Source organism: Pollicipes pollicipes, unplaced genomic scaffold (genome assembly GCF_011947565.3).
Source record: "Pollicipes pollicipes isolate AB1234 unplaced genomic scaffold, Ppol_2.1 Scaffold_6052;HRSCAF=7182_pilon_pilon_pilon, whole genome shotgun sequence".
NCBI classification, from domain to species: Eukaryota; Metazoa; Arthropoda; class Thecostraca; order Pollicipedomorpha; family Pollicipedidae; genus Pollicipes; species Pollicipes pollicipes.
Window position 1 is genome coordinate 13,803,407 of NW_023596805.1, and position 18,535 is coordinate 13,821,941.

Consider the following 18,535-nt stretch of genomic DNA (forward strand, 5'->3'; position numbering starts at 1 on the left):
TCATCAGCCGAAACCAGCGCTTCATTTGCTTTCATCGTAGATGCCACCACCAAGCCGTACCCGGACCACCCATGCACAGGGATTCAGTTGAATTCCATGGACAGTGCCCCTCTTTGCCGACTGCACACTCTGGGCACAGGTGTTTCCGACCTAGCGGCATCAGACATCTATGGTTTCTTTTATTAAAACCCGTTTCGTGAATTTGGTGGTCTTATCCACCATGTTTGCGTCGCGTTCGCCTCAAAGGGCTGGTGAAATGTTTTGCAACTAACATCTGTGTGCGTTGAGGCGAGGAAGAGGGGGTGTGTACACAGGCGGCGCATGAAGCGGTGGTAAGTAGGGGAGGAAAATAGCCCCCACCGACTCATGAATTTTCAGCCGCCAATTGGTGGTCATGGTTGTGATCATTTGCGTTTTGAGAGCATGTAGTCATAGGAAGTTGAGTTCCGCACGAAAGTGACGACAGGACGAAGTGAACAAATTTAACTAGGTCGAGATCTTGTCTTCGTAAAGCACCTGAAGTTGCTTTGAGACGCTAACATGATGAACCTGTACTTGGATTAGTTCAGCTCAGCTGGTTATGTTTTGTATTGGTGAGTGACCGCTTGCTGAGGTGCACAAGGAAACATCACAGACTGATGATCAAAACATTCACGGTATTTTAAACTTAATTTCACTTGATGTGTTTGAAGGCTATGCATAATCGAATTTTGTTAAGCATGCATCATCCACTTTCCTGGAGGGTGTTAACCATAAAAGTTACTAACCAGGTTCAAGAGTGCCATTTACATGGTAGTCTGACTAAACTGCACATTTTACAAAGCCTGTCTGGAAAAGTGGCATCAAGTTTGACATTCATAGACCACTGAACTGAGTGCTCAGAGTTTGGTGCATAGTTATCAGCAATGCAGTGCATACAGAAAGCCCAATTTTCAAGAAATTATGCTGTTTCCAAGGTGATTTTGCACAAGAATGCTTTCCAAGCCTATTTCAAGCAAAGCAAGTTTGGAAATTCAGCATGGGCTGGCCTGGCCTAAGTTTTATGCATTTATATGGCAGGTTTGACTTAAGCATGCAAAAAATGTATTTATTGCACTAAATAAATAATCATGTAAACTGCACTGGACCACCAGACCCTCAGTACCATACTAAGCATTGGTGCACTGAGCCTCAAGTTTGCATGCACCAACTGCAGAATGTGCCAAAATATGCTGAATTTTCAACCAATTTTATGTGAAAAAGTCTTGTCAAGCACTTGCCTCAGCTTATCTTTACAGCAGCATGCTTCCATGAAACATTGGCTGCATGTGCTGCCCTATAGGCATTTAGTGCAGTAGATGGATTTCTCAAAGGCTGGGTAGAAGGGGTATAATGAAATTGTAATGTTATCAACAGTACAACACAATCTGCATTCATATGATACCATTTGTGTTGAGTGTTGGAGATACAACACTAAAGCATTGGTTAGTTCCCTGCAGGTTGAGCCATGCCCACATTTTCTCCTTCACTTGCTTAAATTTGATGTTAGTCATTGGCTGCCCACTGGCAGTTTTGGTTTTGTTCATGTAATAGTTTTTCACCTTTACCTTTGTAGTCATAAATTCCAGAAAAATGACCCATAGTAATCACAGCCATTTTCTCCATAGGATGTGAGCACTTCCTTGGCTTAAACATGCAATGTAGCTTTGCTGCCTATCATACCATAGTTATCTATAGGACCAGTGTCCAGTGAGGCAGCGACCATCATGATCTTGTGATTTTGTTTGCAGATCACTTAAAAATACGGAACTGAAACACTTCAGCTAAGATAGTGTTCATGTCACTCTTGTGTAACCAGAAAATGTTCAAAAATGTTGAGTTACTTTGAAAATTATAATATCAAGTGCATTGTTATTTCAATTATTTATATCACTCAAGCTTGTAATTGCCAAAACTAAGATTGGGTATATCTAGGGATGTAGGTCAGGGTGAGTGTGTGTGCAGTGAGACAGAAGCCATGGTACTGGTGAGCTTAGAGATGTACACTTTGTGCTGGGAAAATGTATGGGATTTTGGAGAATTTGCCCCTGAAAAAGTTCAGATACATACCAGCAAAGATACATGATGGTAATATGTCTGTGATTACAGAGGATGCCAGATTAATGTAATCACCTGGCCTTAATTCTTAATGAATTATCCCCTCTCCTCAGAAGTGACACTAGGTTCATCAAGGGTAGAAAAAGAGGCCTCGCATTGGCCACAAAAAGGAGAGTCAAGCTCAGGGAATCCAACTTCAAGCTGGGGGCAGCCTGACATGTAAGTGCTATTTTTCTGAAAAAAGATACAGACATGCAATTTTTTAAGATAACTGGAAGCACAAAACACCCATTTGATAAAACTGATTTCATGCCCCTCCCCCTCCTGACCAGCCTGTCTACGGTTACACCCATTTCTACAACATTTGTACTCGAGAAGACTCAAAATGCATAGGGACTAAAAACATCAAGAAATCGTGAATTTTTGTTTGCCTGGAGATGTATACTCTGGCATCAAACTGCAGAATATGCATGCTGCACCAAACATGTCCGACGCAGCAGCGGCATCGCGGCCGAAATCTCAGCTCCCGTATGCCATAAATTCGAGCGCTCGGAGCTCGGCATACGGTGTCGCCAATATCAGTGCGAAGAGAGCTAATATTGCAGTGAATTATGATGCTAAGGAGAAAATCTTATTCAGAGGTACCCCAAAACATTTTTCGCACTGAGGTAATTCGAAAATTCGGCACATCGCGCCTTGGCTCGAGTTGGGCGCACGCGAGCTTGAGGCGCAGGGCACCGATGCCGCGTAGGTGCCCAGTGCATTGGACATATTTTCTGCAGGCTGGCCCTGTTGTCATTCGTGTTTTATGATGGGCTTAACCTAGCGTTCGAGAGGCGGTACGCCGGCTGCTGGTCCATTACGGGGCCGCAGAAATCGGTCGCCGGGCCGATCCTCTTCAGCCTTTTCGCGAATGACCTTCGCTGTCTCTTACGGGGCTGTCAAGTGCTGGCGTACGCTGACGATGTCCAGCTACCCAGTCGCGACTCGTCAGACCCTCGAAATCTTGAACCACTAAAATGTCATGTCGCAAACTTTTTGAACACATTACAATGCTGGTTTAGTTCAGATTTACGTAAGATGAACCCAGAATAAAAATTTTTCTTCAATCGGTTCTTGTCAAAACCGCGGAACAAAGCTGAAGACTTCCACCTAAATATAGCTGGGTCAGGTACCAAAACCTCGTCGTCCATACGACTGCTGGCTGTAATAATCGGCCCACGCATGTTCGGGGCCATTGACATCGGCCACGTCGCCAGAAGGTGCAAGCAACGCCCTTCGCAAACCTCTATCGGTCCCGCCACCACTTCAACCGGGCAATGTTCAAACTGCTCGTCGAAACGCACTGATTTGTCCACATTTCATTGAGCATTTCCGTGTGGGGCAGAAACAAATCAGCTAGACCGGCTGAAAAGATAACAAACTTAAGCGCACGTATCGTGCCTGGTGTACGGCGTCGAGCGAGGAGCAGTCCGGCGTTGACGTTTCTGGATTAGGGCCCATGTTGAGCAGCTGGTGGGCGAGAGGGGCCTTCTTAAAGTGTATAAAGCCCTTCATAACCAGCTCAGCCTGTAGTCCGAAGTCGAGCTCGCGAGCTGCCGAGGCACAAACTCGGCCGCACGGAGGGGGTTTCCTACCATGCTGTCGCCTGGGGAACCAGCTGCCTCCGGCCGTCGTCGAGTGTCCGACACTGTCCGCGTTTCGTGCATCGCTGAGAGCACTGGGGGGCCTGAGAGCCACGCGCTCCGTGCTTGTCTGCGTTGACTATTCATAAATGCCATCCTGGCTCACGGCGTGTGCTTGCATTGTGTGTGTGTAGTAAGGTCTGGATATTGTTGCTATGGCTATTGCCACTTTTTTGTCCTGATGCATGTTTGCCTTGCTTTTTGACCTATTTTGTACCTTGTATATGGTGAATAGTCCTGGAAAGCCATACTACATGAATGGATTGTAATAGATTCCATACAGTGTAATGCAATGAAAAGCAAGATATGTGTGGGAATACATTGAAGTCATGCACTTTCATCCAAATTTGAATGCACTTCCCCTTTTAATACCATGTTTTGTTTGTAAACAACCCAGAATCAATTACAAAATTCAGCTAAATTCAAATGATTTTAGCTGCCTTGCTTTTCACTTATGAACATTTTACTGAAATTATGATGTTATTGCTAACCCATGCCAGTTGCCAACCATTCCACCTGTGACTGATTGGCAGCTGCCTGTATGTATAATAGCATAAATTTGATAGGAAATGGTCTAAAACATGTTTTCAACTTAGTCAATGCCCAGCTCATTTTGTCACTGTATATCACATATCAACATGCCCAACTTATTGTTTTGTGTTCATGGCCTCCATATAACGTGCAATAAGCTAATTATGTGCCATTCTGAATCGTCGCTCAAATTCTGTCCCCAGACCAAACCTGGCAACATCTGTGATATAGTTCAAGCCATTGAAGGTAGCAGACATGGAAATCGAGACTGATGGCTTCCGCATCTCCTCCAACTTCGACTCCGGCAACCTGCAGCGGGTGGAGAAGGTCGAGCCGGGCTCCAACCACTTTGATGGCCAAGGTTGGTGGGAAAGCTGTGTCATGATGCATGCTTCAGTGAGACCAGCATCAGCACACATCCACACTCGTTCCTGCATGTGCCAGCAGCTCGTGCTGGTGGTGGAGAAATGTGACCGGAAGTCACCTTTCACCTGATTCTCTGCTCGGTTTGAGAGTGCGCTGGGACACGCAGTGATGGGTCTGGGTATGTGCTGTCACTGTGTGCTCTTCAGCACACATTAGATGGTAATGATGCAATGTTTTAAGGAAGACATGTGATGTTGAGGTGTACCGCTTTTCCTACAAAGTGTCTGATAGTGGTCGAGAGTGACTGCTATTGTCATGTTCTAGTGATTGCAGTTGAGCTCATTGAATTGATATCTACCATACAGCTGTGGAGTTCGTGAGAAGATTGACAGAATGGTGACATCTTGTCAGCGTTTTGCATATTATTCCAGCACTCAAATTTATTTGTGTGATATATAATCATATGTCCATGGAGTGGGTGCTTTTCTGACTACTAACCCCCCCCCCCCCCCATATGATGCATGTCATTCGGTGCTTTTAATATGATGAACCATATGGCCTGTGTTTGAGAATGCAGTGATTTGGCTATTTTGCTTGCCACCACCTAGCTACCCACGGTAATGAATAAACAGGTGCTTTGACCTGTGTTTGTGCATCTAGTGCTCTGCTAGCCCTATTGATTTGCATTGCCGGCGGTCTTTGTGTTCAGCTGCGAGGCGTCATCGTGTCTGCAGACACCGACACCCGGCAATGTCATGACCTCTGTTCATGTGCCGACTTCGTGTCATCAGATGGTTTGTGTTCAGACTCGGTAACCTCCGCCAGTTAGTGGGCAGTCGCCGTCGGTTACGACCGGTCCTCCGTGGCGTCTGTCGGTGTTCAGATCCGCCGCCGCCCGACTCTGACCCGCGTGTGCCTGCGGCAGACGCGGACGACCTGTGCGCCTACGAGTTCAACTGCTGGGTGCGGCCAGACTGCGGCGGCACCGAGTACGAGAACAACAACCGCACCTGGTTCCACTTCAGCCTGTCCGGTGGGTGCCCGGCCGGCCAGCCATCGCCGACCGTGCCGCAAGTCCGTGCGCGTCGCCGCGGCGCCGGGCTCGGCCGGCCGTCGCCGGACTCTTGGCAGCCGCGCGGGCTTTGCGTCCGCCCAATTGCGGTAGAGCGAGCTGGACGTCCGCCCTACTGCAGCCGCGCGGGGCTGATCTCCGCTCTACTGCAGCCGAGTGGGCCGGGCTTCCGCCCTACTGCAGCCGAGCGGGCTTGGCTTCCGCTCAACTGCAGATGAGCGGGCTTGGCTTCCGCTCAACTGCAGCTAAGCGGGCTTGGCTTCTGCTCAACTGCGGCCGAGCGGGCTTGGCTTCCGCCCCACTGCAGTAGAGCGGACTTGGCTTCCTCCCATTGCAGTAGAGCGAGTTTGGCTTCCGCTATCGTGCAGCCGAGTGGCCGTCAGTCAGTGATCGGCTTCCGGGCGAGGCGATTAAAGGGATGTCGTGGATCCTTGGCCATGCAGACTGTTTACCCACGGGAGAGTGCTACGCGTCGATCCACCATGGCGTAACATATGATGCGGCGACCTCACGACCTGTGCCCTGCCTGCAGGCGGGCCGCCGTTCGCCACGGTCCGGTTCAACATGATGAACCTGAACCGGCAAGGCAAGCTGTACGCCCAAGGCATGCGCACAGTATACCGCGTGGAGCCGCTCTTCCCCGAATGGAAGCGACTCAGCGACACACACCTGTACAAGGTTCGGCGCCGCTCCGCCCGACTCTGTCTGACTCTGTGGTTCTCAAATTACGATCTTCCATGTTGCATCGGTACTAGCATCGGAAACATATCGCAGGCCATGTCGAGACGAGTGTCAATTCAAAGAAAAAAGGAGTGGAGAATACATTTTTCCTTGTTAGAGAAAGTTCTGTCGGAGGTCATCTTTCCAGCACTGTTGCAGTATCATCATCAGAATCACCATGATGGCTGCTTAGACCATTGCTCATTTGCTTGGTTTGCTTTTTCTTAATGCCTTTCAAGTGCCTGTGATAGCTTGTCACCCGCCCGACTGTTGCTATCGGAGTCTGGTTATGGGAGAGTCTGCTGATCGTGTACTGTATGTCTACTGCCACGGGCCAGCCCGTCGGTGGCCAGCTACGCTGTGTGGTCAAGAGATTCGGCGAAGCGCTCTGAAGGGTTGCCGCTGGGATGTCAGCCCTTTCCGTACACGGCCGGCGGCAAATAATCCGTTTGCACCGCCTCATAGAACAAAACCAGAACAATGGTGATGGCGGCCGCCCTGTGCCAGCCTGCGATCGGACGCCTCCCGTACCTGCCGATCCGTTTGGCTGTTTTCCAACGTCGTGGTCATCGCACCCGCTCATTTTAGCTAGGGAGAATACTACGGAATGCGATCAGTTTGGCTGGTGTCCGTCCCTGACCCGGCCAGAGCCGTCTGCCGCTCAGTGCTTACGCTGTTGACCTGTTGATTCAGGTGGAGGAGAGCAACTTCGTGATGAGCTTCAAGTACTATACGCTGGAAGACGCCCGCTGCACCACCTACTTCGCCTTCAGCTTCCCATACTCCTACACCGAACTGCAGGTGAGGCGGGCGGGTATCCAGCTGCCATTCGGCCCCAGCCGCGCCCCGACAGCGGTGGATCGGGTATTTTGTGGGTTGGGTGGGGTCCGGTGAGAGGTTTGGCGTGAAGCTCGTCCCTCACCGTTGCCTGGCTCTGGAAAGTCTGTCGTTTGGATCGGGTGTGATTAGAGGTAGGGGGAGGGGGAGGCCGCCCCTCATTGCTATCTGGCTCTGAAGAAGCCTGTGGTTTGAATCGGGTCTGCTGAGATGTGTGGCGGGAAGGCTTTCCCTCATCGCTATCTGGTTCCGGAACATTCCATGGTCTGGATCGGGTCTGATGAGGGATATGGTGGGGGACGGCCGTCCCTCATCGCTGTCTGGCTCCGGAACATTATGTGGTCTGGATCGGGTCTGATGAGCGATATGGTGGGGGACGGCCGTCCCTCATCGCTGTCTGGCTCCGGAACATTCTGTGGTCTGAATCGGGTCTGATGAGGGATATGGTGGGGGACGGCCGTCCCTCATCGCTGTCTGGCCCCGAAACAACGTGTGGTTTGGATCTGGTCTGGTAGGCCGTCCCTCATCGCTGTCTTTTTCCGGAGCATTCTATGGTCTGGATTGGGTCTGATCAGATATATGGTGGGGGACGGCCGTTCCTCATCGCTGTCTGGCCCCGGACCAGGCTGCGACGTACTAGCGCTTAACACGCGATTACCATGTTGGCGACAGATGGAGTTTTTTCTCCTGCTTTGAGGTGATATTCGTCACGAAAGCGAGTAATGATAATTTTTTTGCGCATTAAGGTTGACCCCATATCTCATTATGCCTCCGTCCTTATATGATCTAGCCATGATCTAGCCATTCATCTGGTAAGCCGGGGCACCCACTTCGCTAACTCGATATTGTGGCAGAACGTGCAGTTAATGCGCAGTCACAGTAAAACTTCCACTCCATCGCGCACCTAAGTTCTGGAAGCGTCCGGGACGGGCCTCTGGTCGCGGACGGCGGAGCAGTAGCCCTTGGCTGAACATTCTACTAGTTTGTATGATATTGGCGGGTCACATATAAGTCGTTTTATCGCAACGTTAGGCGGAGGCGTGATGTGGTCATTTATGATGGGAGTTGGCATGTTGGCTGCTAGCTAAAGATATGTTGTATGCTCTTTATTTTAAACATACAGTGCATCCTGTGGGATAATGGTTGGCCTTAAGTAGCAACATGCCGTTGTTCTTCACAGACTGAACTGAACGCTCGCGACCTGCAGTTCCGGCTGTCGCCACCTGTCGACATCTACTATCACCGCGAGTTGCTCACCTACACGCTAGATGGCAGGCGGGTGGACCTGCTGACTATAACGGCGGCGGACGGCGGCGAAGGCCGCGAGATGCGGCTGCCTGGCCTGTTCCCGCTGGCTCTCAGCGAGCCGCGCGCCATCCGATTCCCCGGCCGTAAGGTGGTGCTGCTGTCGGCGCGCGTCCACCCGGGCGAGACGCCCTCCAGTCACGTGCTGAATGGCTGCCTGCGCTTCCTCCTGTCGGCGGACGCGCGCGCTGCCCGCCTCCGTCGGCTCTACGTGGTGAAGGTGGTGCCGATGCTGAACCCGGACGGCGTGGCGCGCGGCCACTACCGCACCAACATCCACGGCGCCAATCTGAACCGGATGTACGGCGACCCGACGCGCGCCCTCTACCCGGAGGTGCACGCCGCCAAGAGCGTGGCGCTGTACCACCACCTGGGACGCGTGCCGGCCGAGTGCGAGGTGCTCGACTCGGAGCCGAGCGTGGCGGAGGTGGACGCGCGGTTTGTGCGGCCGCGCGAGCTGGCGGCCCCCGTGCCGCGGCCGCCCGAGCTGGAGGACGTGTCCAACGACGCCTCGTGCTTCTGCGGCGGCGACGACGAGAGCAGTCTGGGCATGCCCGACCTGAGCCCGCTCAAGTCGCTGCTGCAGCTGACGCCGCGCGTCCTGCGTCCGCCGCCGCCGCCGCTGGGTCCGCCACCGCCGCCGCCGCCTCCTCCGCCGCCGCGCAAGACGGAGGCGTGCGAGGCTGCCGCCACGGTGGCGGAGGCGGCGGTGCGAGAGAGACCCGCCTCGGCGGCCCCGGCGGCCGGCCGTCAGCAGGTGCGTCCCTCAGCGCCGGTCACGTTCGCTGCTGCCGAGGCAGCGAGGCAGGGGCGCCGTCCGCCGGCTGCGAATACGGGACTACTGGTGTGGAGGGCCGAAGCGTATGTGTCTTCTAGGCTGTGCGCTGTGCATGTAAATTGTAGGTGGTCACAAAGGGAACGCTGAGGCTAACGTAACGTGTTTTAACATCGCGTGAGATTGCTATAGACCGGGAGCATGCCACTATAATTATTTGAGCAGCGCCGCAGCGCGATGCATGACAGCACCCGCATGGGACACCCCTGTCGGGTGTGTCCCATCTCTCTGCGGAGCCTGCACTGCGGCCGTCTCTGACGTGGGCTCTCCGCCGAGCGTGTTCTGTAGTATCTGACATGGGCTCTCCGCCGAGCGTGTTCTGTAGTCTCTGACGCGGGCTCTCCGCCGAGCGTGTTCTGTAGTCTCTGACGTGGTCTCTTCCCCGAGCGTGTTCTGTAGTCTCTGACGTGGGCTCTCCGCCGAGCGTGTTCTGTAGTCTCTGACGTGGTCTCTTCCCCGAGCGTGTTCTGTAGTCTCTGACGCGGGCTCTCCGCCGAGCGTGTTCTGTAGTCTCTGACGTGGTCTCTTCCCCGAGCGTGTTCTGTAGTCTCTGACGCGGGCTCTCCGCCGAGCGTGTTCTGTAGTCTCTGACGTGGTCTCTTCCCCGAGCGTGTTCTGTAGTCTCTGACGTGGTCTCTTCCCCGAGCGTGTTCTGTAGTCTCTGACGCGGGCTCTCCGCCGAGCGTGTTCTGTAGTCTCTGACGTGGGCTCTCCACCGGGGCTGATCTGACTCTGGCCTACCGTTTAAACCAGTCTGCTGGAGCCCACACTCGGCGGACAGCCGAGTGTGGGCTCCCTGCCGAACGTTTACTGCAGCCGTCTATGTGACTCGTGCTCTCCGCCGAAGCTGGCATGACTCTGAGCTTTCGCCGGTAGTGGGCCGAGCCACGGCCGAGTGCCGGCTCCGACTCGGAGTCGCTGGTGTCGTCCGGCGAGACGGAGTCGTCGGCGGCCGGCGGCAGCGCCTCCACCGTGGACAGCAGCGAGACAACTGCCGTACCCAGCGACGGCGACTCCAACCTCTTCCTCTACGTCGACATGCATGGCCACGCCTCCAAGCGAGGTATGCGCTCGGGAGAGGAATGAAGGAGGGGTGGACCGGAGGGGGGAGGGGGAGGGGAGGGCAGCAAGGAACAGGGACGCTAGAGGGCTGGCTGTCAGGCAATGTCAGAATATTCCATAATATGAAGGCCGGACTGCAATTACCATGTTCTGGGTAGCAGTTTGTGTGTGGCAGAGGTTGGCAGTTATTCACACGCTAGTACCCGACGATTGTCGTGATTTAGACTGATAGCCTGATGCTGCCTATCTCCCAATTGTCACCGACAAGTACCATGACGACTTAGCCTGAAGGAGCACGGGGATATCTTGTGTGCGAAGCTTGTGGGTTTGCGTCTAGCGTAACTGTCTGGTGCAGATGTTTGAAAAGAGGCACCACCGAGATTCGAACTCGGGATCTCCTGTTTACTAGACAGGCGCTTTAACCAACTAAGCCATGGCGCCGTGGTGGCCGGCTCTGAAGAAAGACAAATGTTCAAGGCCCAGACTATCATCCTCCGAAAGGATGTACTGTTCGCCTGTCCTGACGTCTGTCCACTGATCCGGGTGCGATTTGTACGGTAGCTGGACAAGCCAAGGAGCCCACAATATTGCGGTCCAGCGCGGAAAGGTGCTACGTCACGATACTGCGCGTATGTCAGGTGATGCTTCAGCGGAGGCAGCTGAGGTGGCAATGCACACACGTACGTCGGCCCTCCGTTTCACCTGCTCTGGCGCAAGAAAGACGGAACGGAGAGCAAGCAACTCTCGAGAAGCCTTAAGGCAAGCGTGGTGGAAGATAGTCACTGATGTCCGAGAAGGAGGTAGAGTTAGCGGCCAGTGCTCGCTGGACGTATCCAGAAATGGATGCCACTAATTTTCGACTGTACTTTTTCGACCAGGCTGCTTCATGTACGGCAACCACTTCTCGTCGGAGGAGACGATGCTGGATTGCATGCTGCTGCCGAAGCTGGTCTCGCTGAACTCGGCCAACTTCGACTTCCTCGCGTGCAACTTCACAGAGAAGAACATGCACCACAAGTACGTGTGTCGCAGACGTGGATCGGCTGGCTGCGGAGAGAGCTGCTCTCTAGTGGTTGTCGCGAGTAGTGTGCTGTGATGAATTGCGATTTTATCGCTGTGAACCGTGACCAGCCCATAGAGCCTGCACTGATTTCTGTCAGCTTGTGATTTGTTGGATACTTGGCTGGGCTTACACAGTTGAAATTCACGATACCCATCGATGATCGCCGTATCAGCATTGCCAGTGCTGCCTGGCCCCTGCACGTTTGTCCATCCCGTCAGATGTATCCACAGGCGTTGTGAACGCGTCCCACCATGGGGCGGCGTCCTTTCTGATGTCTGCTGAGACTGTGGGTGGCGTCGCCAGCCCGGTCGCTAGCACGCCAGGCGTCTGGCCGTGCTGTGTAGGCCGGTGCCGGTGTCTGGTCGTGTTGTGGAGGCCTCCTGAGGCTGTGGGTAGCGTCGCCAGGCCTGTCACGAGCACGCCAGGCATCTGGCCGTGCCATGGAGCCGGTGCCGGTGTCTGGTCGTGTTGTGGAGACCTCCTGAGGCTGTGGGTAGCGTCGCCAGGCCTGTCACGAGCACGCCAGGCATCTGGCCGTGCCATGGAGCTGGTGCCGGTATCTGGTCGTGTTGTGGAAACCTGCGGAGGCTGTGGGTAGTGTCGCCAGCCCGGTCACAAGCGCACCAGACGTCTGGCCGTGCTGTGTAAGCCGGTGCCGGTGTCTGGTCGTGTTGTAGAGACCTCCTGAGGCTGTGGGTAGCGTCGGCAGCCCGGTCACAGGCGCGCTGGGCGGCAGGTCGTACTGCGTGAGCCGGTGCCGACGCCTGACCGTGCTGTGTGTAGAGCCGCCGCCGCTGATTGCTGACCGCTGACCGCTGACCGCTGACCGCTGACCGCTGACCGCTGACCGCTGACCGCCGCCGCTCGGCCAGGGGCAAGAAGGACGGCCTCAGCAAGGAGGGCAGCGGCCGCGTGGCCATCTACCGCTCCACCGGCCTGGTGCGCAGCTACACGCTCGAGTGCAACTACAACACGGGCCGCTTCTGCAACGTGCTGCCGCCGCTGCCGGGCGAGCGCGAGCCGCCGGCCGACCGGCCGCTCGTCTTCGAGCCCGTCCCCTACACGCCGGCACACTACGAACAGGTGCGCGCGCGCGTCGGGCCGGGCCGGAACGGGCCCGTCTGTGGGCCGTTGCCGGCGCGGGCGTGTGCCGCTGTGGGTGTGCCCGGCCCGCCCCCGGCGAACGGGCCGCTGCGGGCAAATTGTGTGCGTGTGTGTCGGTTGTCCTGTTCTCGCCGATGCGGACGGGTGTGGACTGCCGCACATCACGTGCTTGTTTGCCAGTAGGCGGTGAGGCTCTGCAGAACACGATGCAGTGTTGGACGCCGAACGATTGTGATTTTCCGAATAGCCATAGGTCCAAATAACTGCATGTGCCCAAAAAGGTAAATGAGATCTTTCTGAGTATGGGATGGGCGTCCAGCGCGTAGTAACGGGTGGCTGGGTGGACGGCCAGCGTGTAACGGGCGGCTGGGTGGACGGCCGTCTGACGTGCGGTGCTCGTGTAACGGATGGCTGGGTGGGTGACCAGCGTGTAACAGGCGGCTGGGTGGGCGGCCGTCTGACGTGCGTTGCCCATGTAACGGGGGGGGGGGGGGGGGGGGCTGGAGGGCGGCCGTCTCACGTGCGTTGCCCATGTAAAGGGTGGCTGGGTGGGCGGCCGTCTGACGTGCGTTTCCCATGTAATGGGTGGCTGGGTGTACGGCTGTCTGACATGCGGTGTCGGGTGGCTGGGTGGGTAGCCAGCGTGTGGTGGTGGGTGGCTGGGTGGGCGGCTGTCTGACGTGCGGTGCCGTGGCCAGGTGGGCGAGGCGCTGATGGTCTCCATCCTGGACGTGACGGGCGACAACCCGCTCTCGCGGCTGGGCCGCTCCGAGTACCGGGACACGGCCGGCGTGCGCGCCTGGATCAGAAGGTCAGTGGAGACCGCCCCGCCCGCCCACGGCCGGTGTGCGCGCCTGGATCGGGAGGTCAGTGGGTACCTCCCCGCCCGCCCACGGCCGGCATGCGCGCCTGGATCAGAACGTCAGTGGGCACTGCCCCGCCTGCTGCCGGCCGGCGTGCGCGCCTGGATTAGAAGGTCAGTGGGTACCGCCCCGCCTGCTGCCGGCCGGCGTGCGCGCCTGGATTAGAAGGTCAGTGGGTACCGCCCCGCCCGCTGCCGACCTGCGGTCGCGGCGGGCAGTGGGCACCGCTCCGTCTCCTAGCTGCGTGTCTGCGGCCGTGAGCAGACGTCTCCTAGCCGCGTGTCTGTGGCCGTGAGCAGACGTCTCCTAGCCGCTTGTCTCTGGCCGTGAGCAGACGTCTCCTAGCCGCGTGTCTGCGGCCGTGAGCAGACGTCTCCTAGCCGCGCGTCTGTGGCCGTGAGCAGACGTCTCCTAGCCGCTTGTCTGTGACCGTGAGCAGACGTCCTCTCGTCGCGTGTCTGTGGCCGTGAGCAGACGTCTCCTAGCTGCGTGTCTGTGGCCGTGAGCAGGCGTCTCCCAGCCGCGTGTCTGTGGCCGTGAGCAGACGTCTTCTAGTCGCGTGTCTGTGGCCGTGAGCAGACGTCTCCTAGCCGCGTGTCTGTGGCCGTGAGCAGACGTCTCCTAGCCGCGTGTCTGTGGCCGTGAGCAGACGTCTTCTAGCCGCGTGTCTGTGGCCGTGAGCAGACGTCTTCTAGCCGCGTGACCGTGGCCTTGAGGAGACGTCTCCTAGCCGCGTGTCTGCGGCCGTGAGCAGACGTCTCCTAGCCGTTTGCCTGTTACCGTGAGCAGACGTCTTCTAGCCGCGTGACCGTGGCCGTGAGCAGACGTCTCCTAGCCGCGTGTCTGCGGCCGTGAGCAGGCGTCTCCCAGCCGCGTGTCTGTGGCCGTGAGCAGACGTCTCCTGGCCGCGTGTCTGTGGCCGTGAGCAGGCGTCTCCTAGCCGTTTGCCTGTTACCGTGAGCAGACGTCTGCTAGCCGCGTGACTGTGGCCATGAACAGACGTTTCCTAGCTGCGTGTCTGTGGCCATGAGCAGACATCTCCTAGCCGCGTGTCCGCGGCCATGATCAGACGCTCACCGCAGCACGCCCCGCCTCCGCAGGTTCATGCAGGTGACCAAGTTCGGCGAGAACAACATCCTGTTCTCGCCGGAGAAGACGGCCCGCACCATGAAGACGCTCACCAGCGAGCGGCAGCGGCGCGTGAGTGCCCCGCCACGCCCCGCCGCGCCGCGCCCCGCCGGCGCCGCTCAGTGTTCGTCCTCTCCCGGCAGACCGGCCCGGTTCACTGTGCACACCTCCGTCATCACCGTGCGTGGATTGTTTGGGTTGGGGACGCCAGCTGAAAACGCGGTCAGGTGTACGCCACCTTAGATCTGGCATTTCACGTACGCCGTGTCCTCCAGGCCTACAGCTCGCGACTGGTGTTACTCCTGTCGGGCGTGTGGTTTCCTCTGCCCGTGTCTTTTGGCTGGTACACAGCGCGCAAGCCGTTAACATTGCATTGTCTCTGCTGTGCCACGCCACAAATGGCGTGTTGTGAGCATACCCCAACCGGTGAGTCGCGTGTGTCCGGTGTCGGCCAGACCCCGGCCCGTCGGGCGGGTGATGGCAGCGCCGCTCTCTCTCCGCTTCAGACGTCGTGCCCGCCTGAGGAGCGCAGCCTGACGGCGGCGGCGGCGGCGGGCTCGCCGGCCGGGCCTCCGCAGCGTCGCCTGGCGCCGGCCGTCTCGCCCGGCCGCTGCGGCGACGCCCGAGACCGCCGCCGGCCCGCCCGCCGACTCAGGAAAGGTCAGCAGCAAGGCGGGTAGTTGGGTCAGAGGGGCGCCAAGGGCGGGGCGCGACGGCCGGATGTGAACCGTCGTGTTGATGTTTCCCTCGTGGTCATTCTGTCACTGTTCTGATTCTGTTGCGGTGTGTTGTGAAGAACTGCATTGGTCCCACATCCGTGTAAGCACGCATTAGTGTAACCACCCACGGCGCATTGTGGACGTTCGTGGACGTGGCGAACATATTGCAGGAATGAATTGTATTCATGTTAAGTACCGCGCTATTCTACTTTGATAATAGATGTGCGAAAATCACGTGCGCACGTGCACCAGACGGCTCTTCCCGCCAGCAGCTTTAATATCGCACACGGCATCGAAGGCAGTCGCCACTGTGTGATCGGTGGACACCAGAGCAGGCCTCCTCGGCCGCCGTCACCGTGTGATCGGTAGACACCAGAGCAGGCCTGCTCGGCCGCCGTCACCGTGTGATCGGTGGACACCAGAGCAGGCCTCCTCGGCCGCCGTCACCGTGTGATCGGTGGACATCAGGGCAGGCCTCCTCGGCCGCCGTCACCGTGTGATCGGTGGACACCAGAGCAGGCCTCCTCGGCCGCCGTCACCGTGTGATCGGTGGACATCAGGGCAGGCCTGCTCGGCCGCCGTCACCGTGTGAGCGGTGGACATCAGGGCAGGCCTGCTCGGCCGCCGTCACCGTGTGAGCGGTGGACACCAGAGCAGGCCTCCTCGGCCGTCGTCACTGTGTGATTGGTGGACACCAGAGCAGGCCTCCTCGGCCGCCGTCCCGCCTCGGCCCCGCTGACCGGCGCTGTCCTCGCTCCCGCAGCCAAGAAGCTGTCGCCGGCCAAGGTGGAGGACCAGGAGAACGCCGCCGTGACGCCCGCCCGCAAGCGGTCGGCCGACGCCGTGCTGGCGGCGGCGGCCGCGGCGACCAAGGCCGACGGAGAGCTCGCCCTGAACAAGGTGCGGTCTGGCGGCGAGGCGCGAGCGCTCTCTCGGCCTCCTCTTGTGGTGTCAGTCGGCCCGGCCGGCTTCTCTCGGGCCGGTCTGCCCGAAGGACGTCTGCGCCCATCACTGTTGTGCTTCGGCGTGTGTGATGTATTCAGCTGAGCGGGCTTTTCCGAGGGAGGTTCACCGCCTGACGGACGTCTGTGGCGATGAATGACCTCTCGGGGCGCGGCCCAGTTTGTCAGCGTAGGTTTGCCTGGGGCAGGAGTGAATGGCGGCCGTGTGTGTGTGTGTCGGGGGGGGGGGGGGGGGATGTTCCTCTGAGTTCAGTATTCTGTTACAGTATTTGTGGCGCGACCCTTCGGAATGATGAAGGGATAGGTAGTGCTTGTTTTTCCCATGGTTCATGCTCCATCTTCGTCGCGATGTGTTATGAAACCGTTGGGACCGAACAAACGACGTGTAGCTTCGTGGTCCCGCTCCCTAACGCGGCCAGTTCGGGCTTGGGACGGATGTGAAGTACCCGCGGCGGACCCACTCTTTTGTAATGTTTTCCGAAGTGCAAATCACGCCAAGAGGATACAACATTGACACTAGTAACCTTGACGGCGTGGTGCCTGCTCCAGGACACACAGCCGGACGTGGTGAGCCTGGCCGGACCCAGCCGTCTGCGGGTCAAGAGTCCCGTGCTGCAGCCCCGCTCCGGCTTCGGCCAGATCGCCTCCCCCGGTATGGCCGCCCGCTGCCTGCTGCCCCCTCCCCCGCGGGGGTCGCGGGTCATCGGCTCTTGCGGAGGATCGGCTCGTGCCACTCGCGGCTAAAGGTCACGGGAAACGTATGTGGCAACGTTGTTTTAGGTTTTGTTTTTCTTTGAGGAAGGATGCCATCACCCACCCGCAAAGGCCATCATTTGAAGGGTCCTGACGTTATCCTTCTGCCCAAAGAATGTTTAACAGACGAGAGGTGTTCTTCCGTGAGCCAGCCGGTGGTGTTTTTTTTTTTTGGATTATAGCCCTTTCGACCAGACATGGTCATTTCAGGGCTATGGGATGAAGGAAAATGGTTAACGGTGGGACAGGCGTGCATGCGCCGGGGGGCCAACCGCCGAGCTTTAACCCGCGCATGCGCAGGTACCCGGCGGGGTCCTCCTTCCCACGGGGCTCTCGGCCTACTCGTCGCTGAGGCATGCAGCGGGGTGTCGCGGACAAGCGGGGTGTCGCGAGGATGCAGGATGAAGCGAGATAGAGGATAAGAGGGGCGGATTCCAGCCGGTGGTGGCCCCTCGCTGACCCGTATCGTGACCCACCGTCAGGAAACACTCCGCCGGGCCTCACCCGCAAGCCGGCCGGTCGGCGCGCCCTCTCCGAGAAGCGCAAGGTGCTCAAGCCGACGCCGGTCAAGCTGGGCGAGAGCGCCGTGCTGGGGCGGGGCGCGCCCAAGCTCCGGCGCTCCGCCAGTCTCGTCAACGCCGGGCTGGCCGAGGCGCCGCGCCCAGAGTCCTCTGTCGTCGGCAACCTCAACCTCATCCTGGGCGACAAGCACCAGGTGGCGGGCATGGCGTGGGCCGACCAGCTGCCGGCTGCGTCCGGGCTGGCGAAGCCGGCGAAGCGCGCGCCGAAGCGGAGGAAGCGCGTGGCGAAGCCGGAGGAGGCGGCGGCACCGGTGCCGGAGGCGCTGCCGCCGTGCCGCAGTCTCGGCCACCTGATCCAGCTGGTCAGCACGCCGCCCGTCAGTTTCTCCAACCTCTTCATGGGCTCGGCCAGCACCGGCGAGCTCGAGTCCACGGCCTGCACCGTCGGCTACGCACAGCTGGCCTCGGACGGCGGCGCCAGCAGCGGCGCCGGCGGCGCCGGCGGCGGCTGGGCGGGCCGCAGTGAGCCGACGCTGGACGCGCAGGACGAGTCGGCCACGCTGCCGGACGAGCTGCCGCCGGGCCGGCTCGAGAGCTGTGGCAGCTCGCCGCTCAGCTTCGCCGGCGCGCTCAGCAGCGCCAGCAACAGCCCGCGCGCCTCGCCGCCGGCCGCCGGCGCGCCGGCCCGGCCCGGCGGCCGACCGACCACCGCCGGCTCGCCGCCGCAGTCCGAGGCGGCGCCGGCGGCGGGGCTTGCCCCCGGCGGCGTGGCGGCTGGCGGTGCCGCCGGGGCGGAGGCGGGGACGCCGGCGCCGCGGCTGGCGCGCCGGCCGGCCGTCAAGACGCGCGGCAGCACGCGCCTGACGGCCAAGAAGTCGGCCCGGCCGCCGCGTGCCAAGCGGCCGGCGCCGGCGCCGCGCGAGCCGGCTGAGC

General features: G+C 58.4%; 1 protein-coding gene and 1 non-coding gene across 2 annotated transcripts; one reads left to right on the plus strand and one right to left on the minus strand.

Moving 5' to 3' along the window:
* The first annotated feature begins 2,191 nt into the window (after nucleotides 1-2,191).
* Nucleotides 2,192-18,466, plus strand: LOC119104272 (cytosolic carboxypeptidase-like protein 5). Its single transcript, XM_037227969.1, has 18 exons — nucleotides 2,192-2,295; nucleotides 4,496-4,653; nucleotides 5,584-5,691; nucleotides 6,263-6,408; nucleotides 7,144-7,251; nucleotides 8,468-9,186; nucleotides 9,313-9,349; nucleotides 10,304-10,490; nucleotides 11,368-11,506; nucleotides 12,425-12,635; nucleotides 13,355-13,467; nucleotides 14,620-14,719; nucleotides 15,154-15,250; nucleotides 16,130-16,176; nucleotides 16,878-16,980; nucleotides 17,564-17,913; nucleotides 18,148-18,226; nucleotides 18,456-18,466. Exons 2-18 carry the CDS (start codon nucleotides 4,548-4,550, stop codon nucleotides 18,464-18,466), a joined length of 2,661 nt encoding a protein of 886 aa, XP_037083864.1. The 5' UTR covers nucleotides 2,192-2,295; nucleotides 4,496-4,547.
* TRNAT-AGU (transfer RNA threonine (anticodon AGU)) lies at nucleotides 10,857-10,930 on the minus strand. Its single transcript has one exon. It is a non-coding gene; the product is annotated as a tRNA-Thr (tRNA).
* Nucleotides 18,467-18,535: the final 69 nt, after the last annotated feature.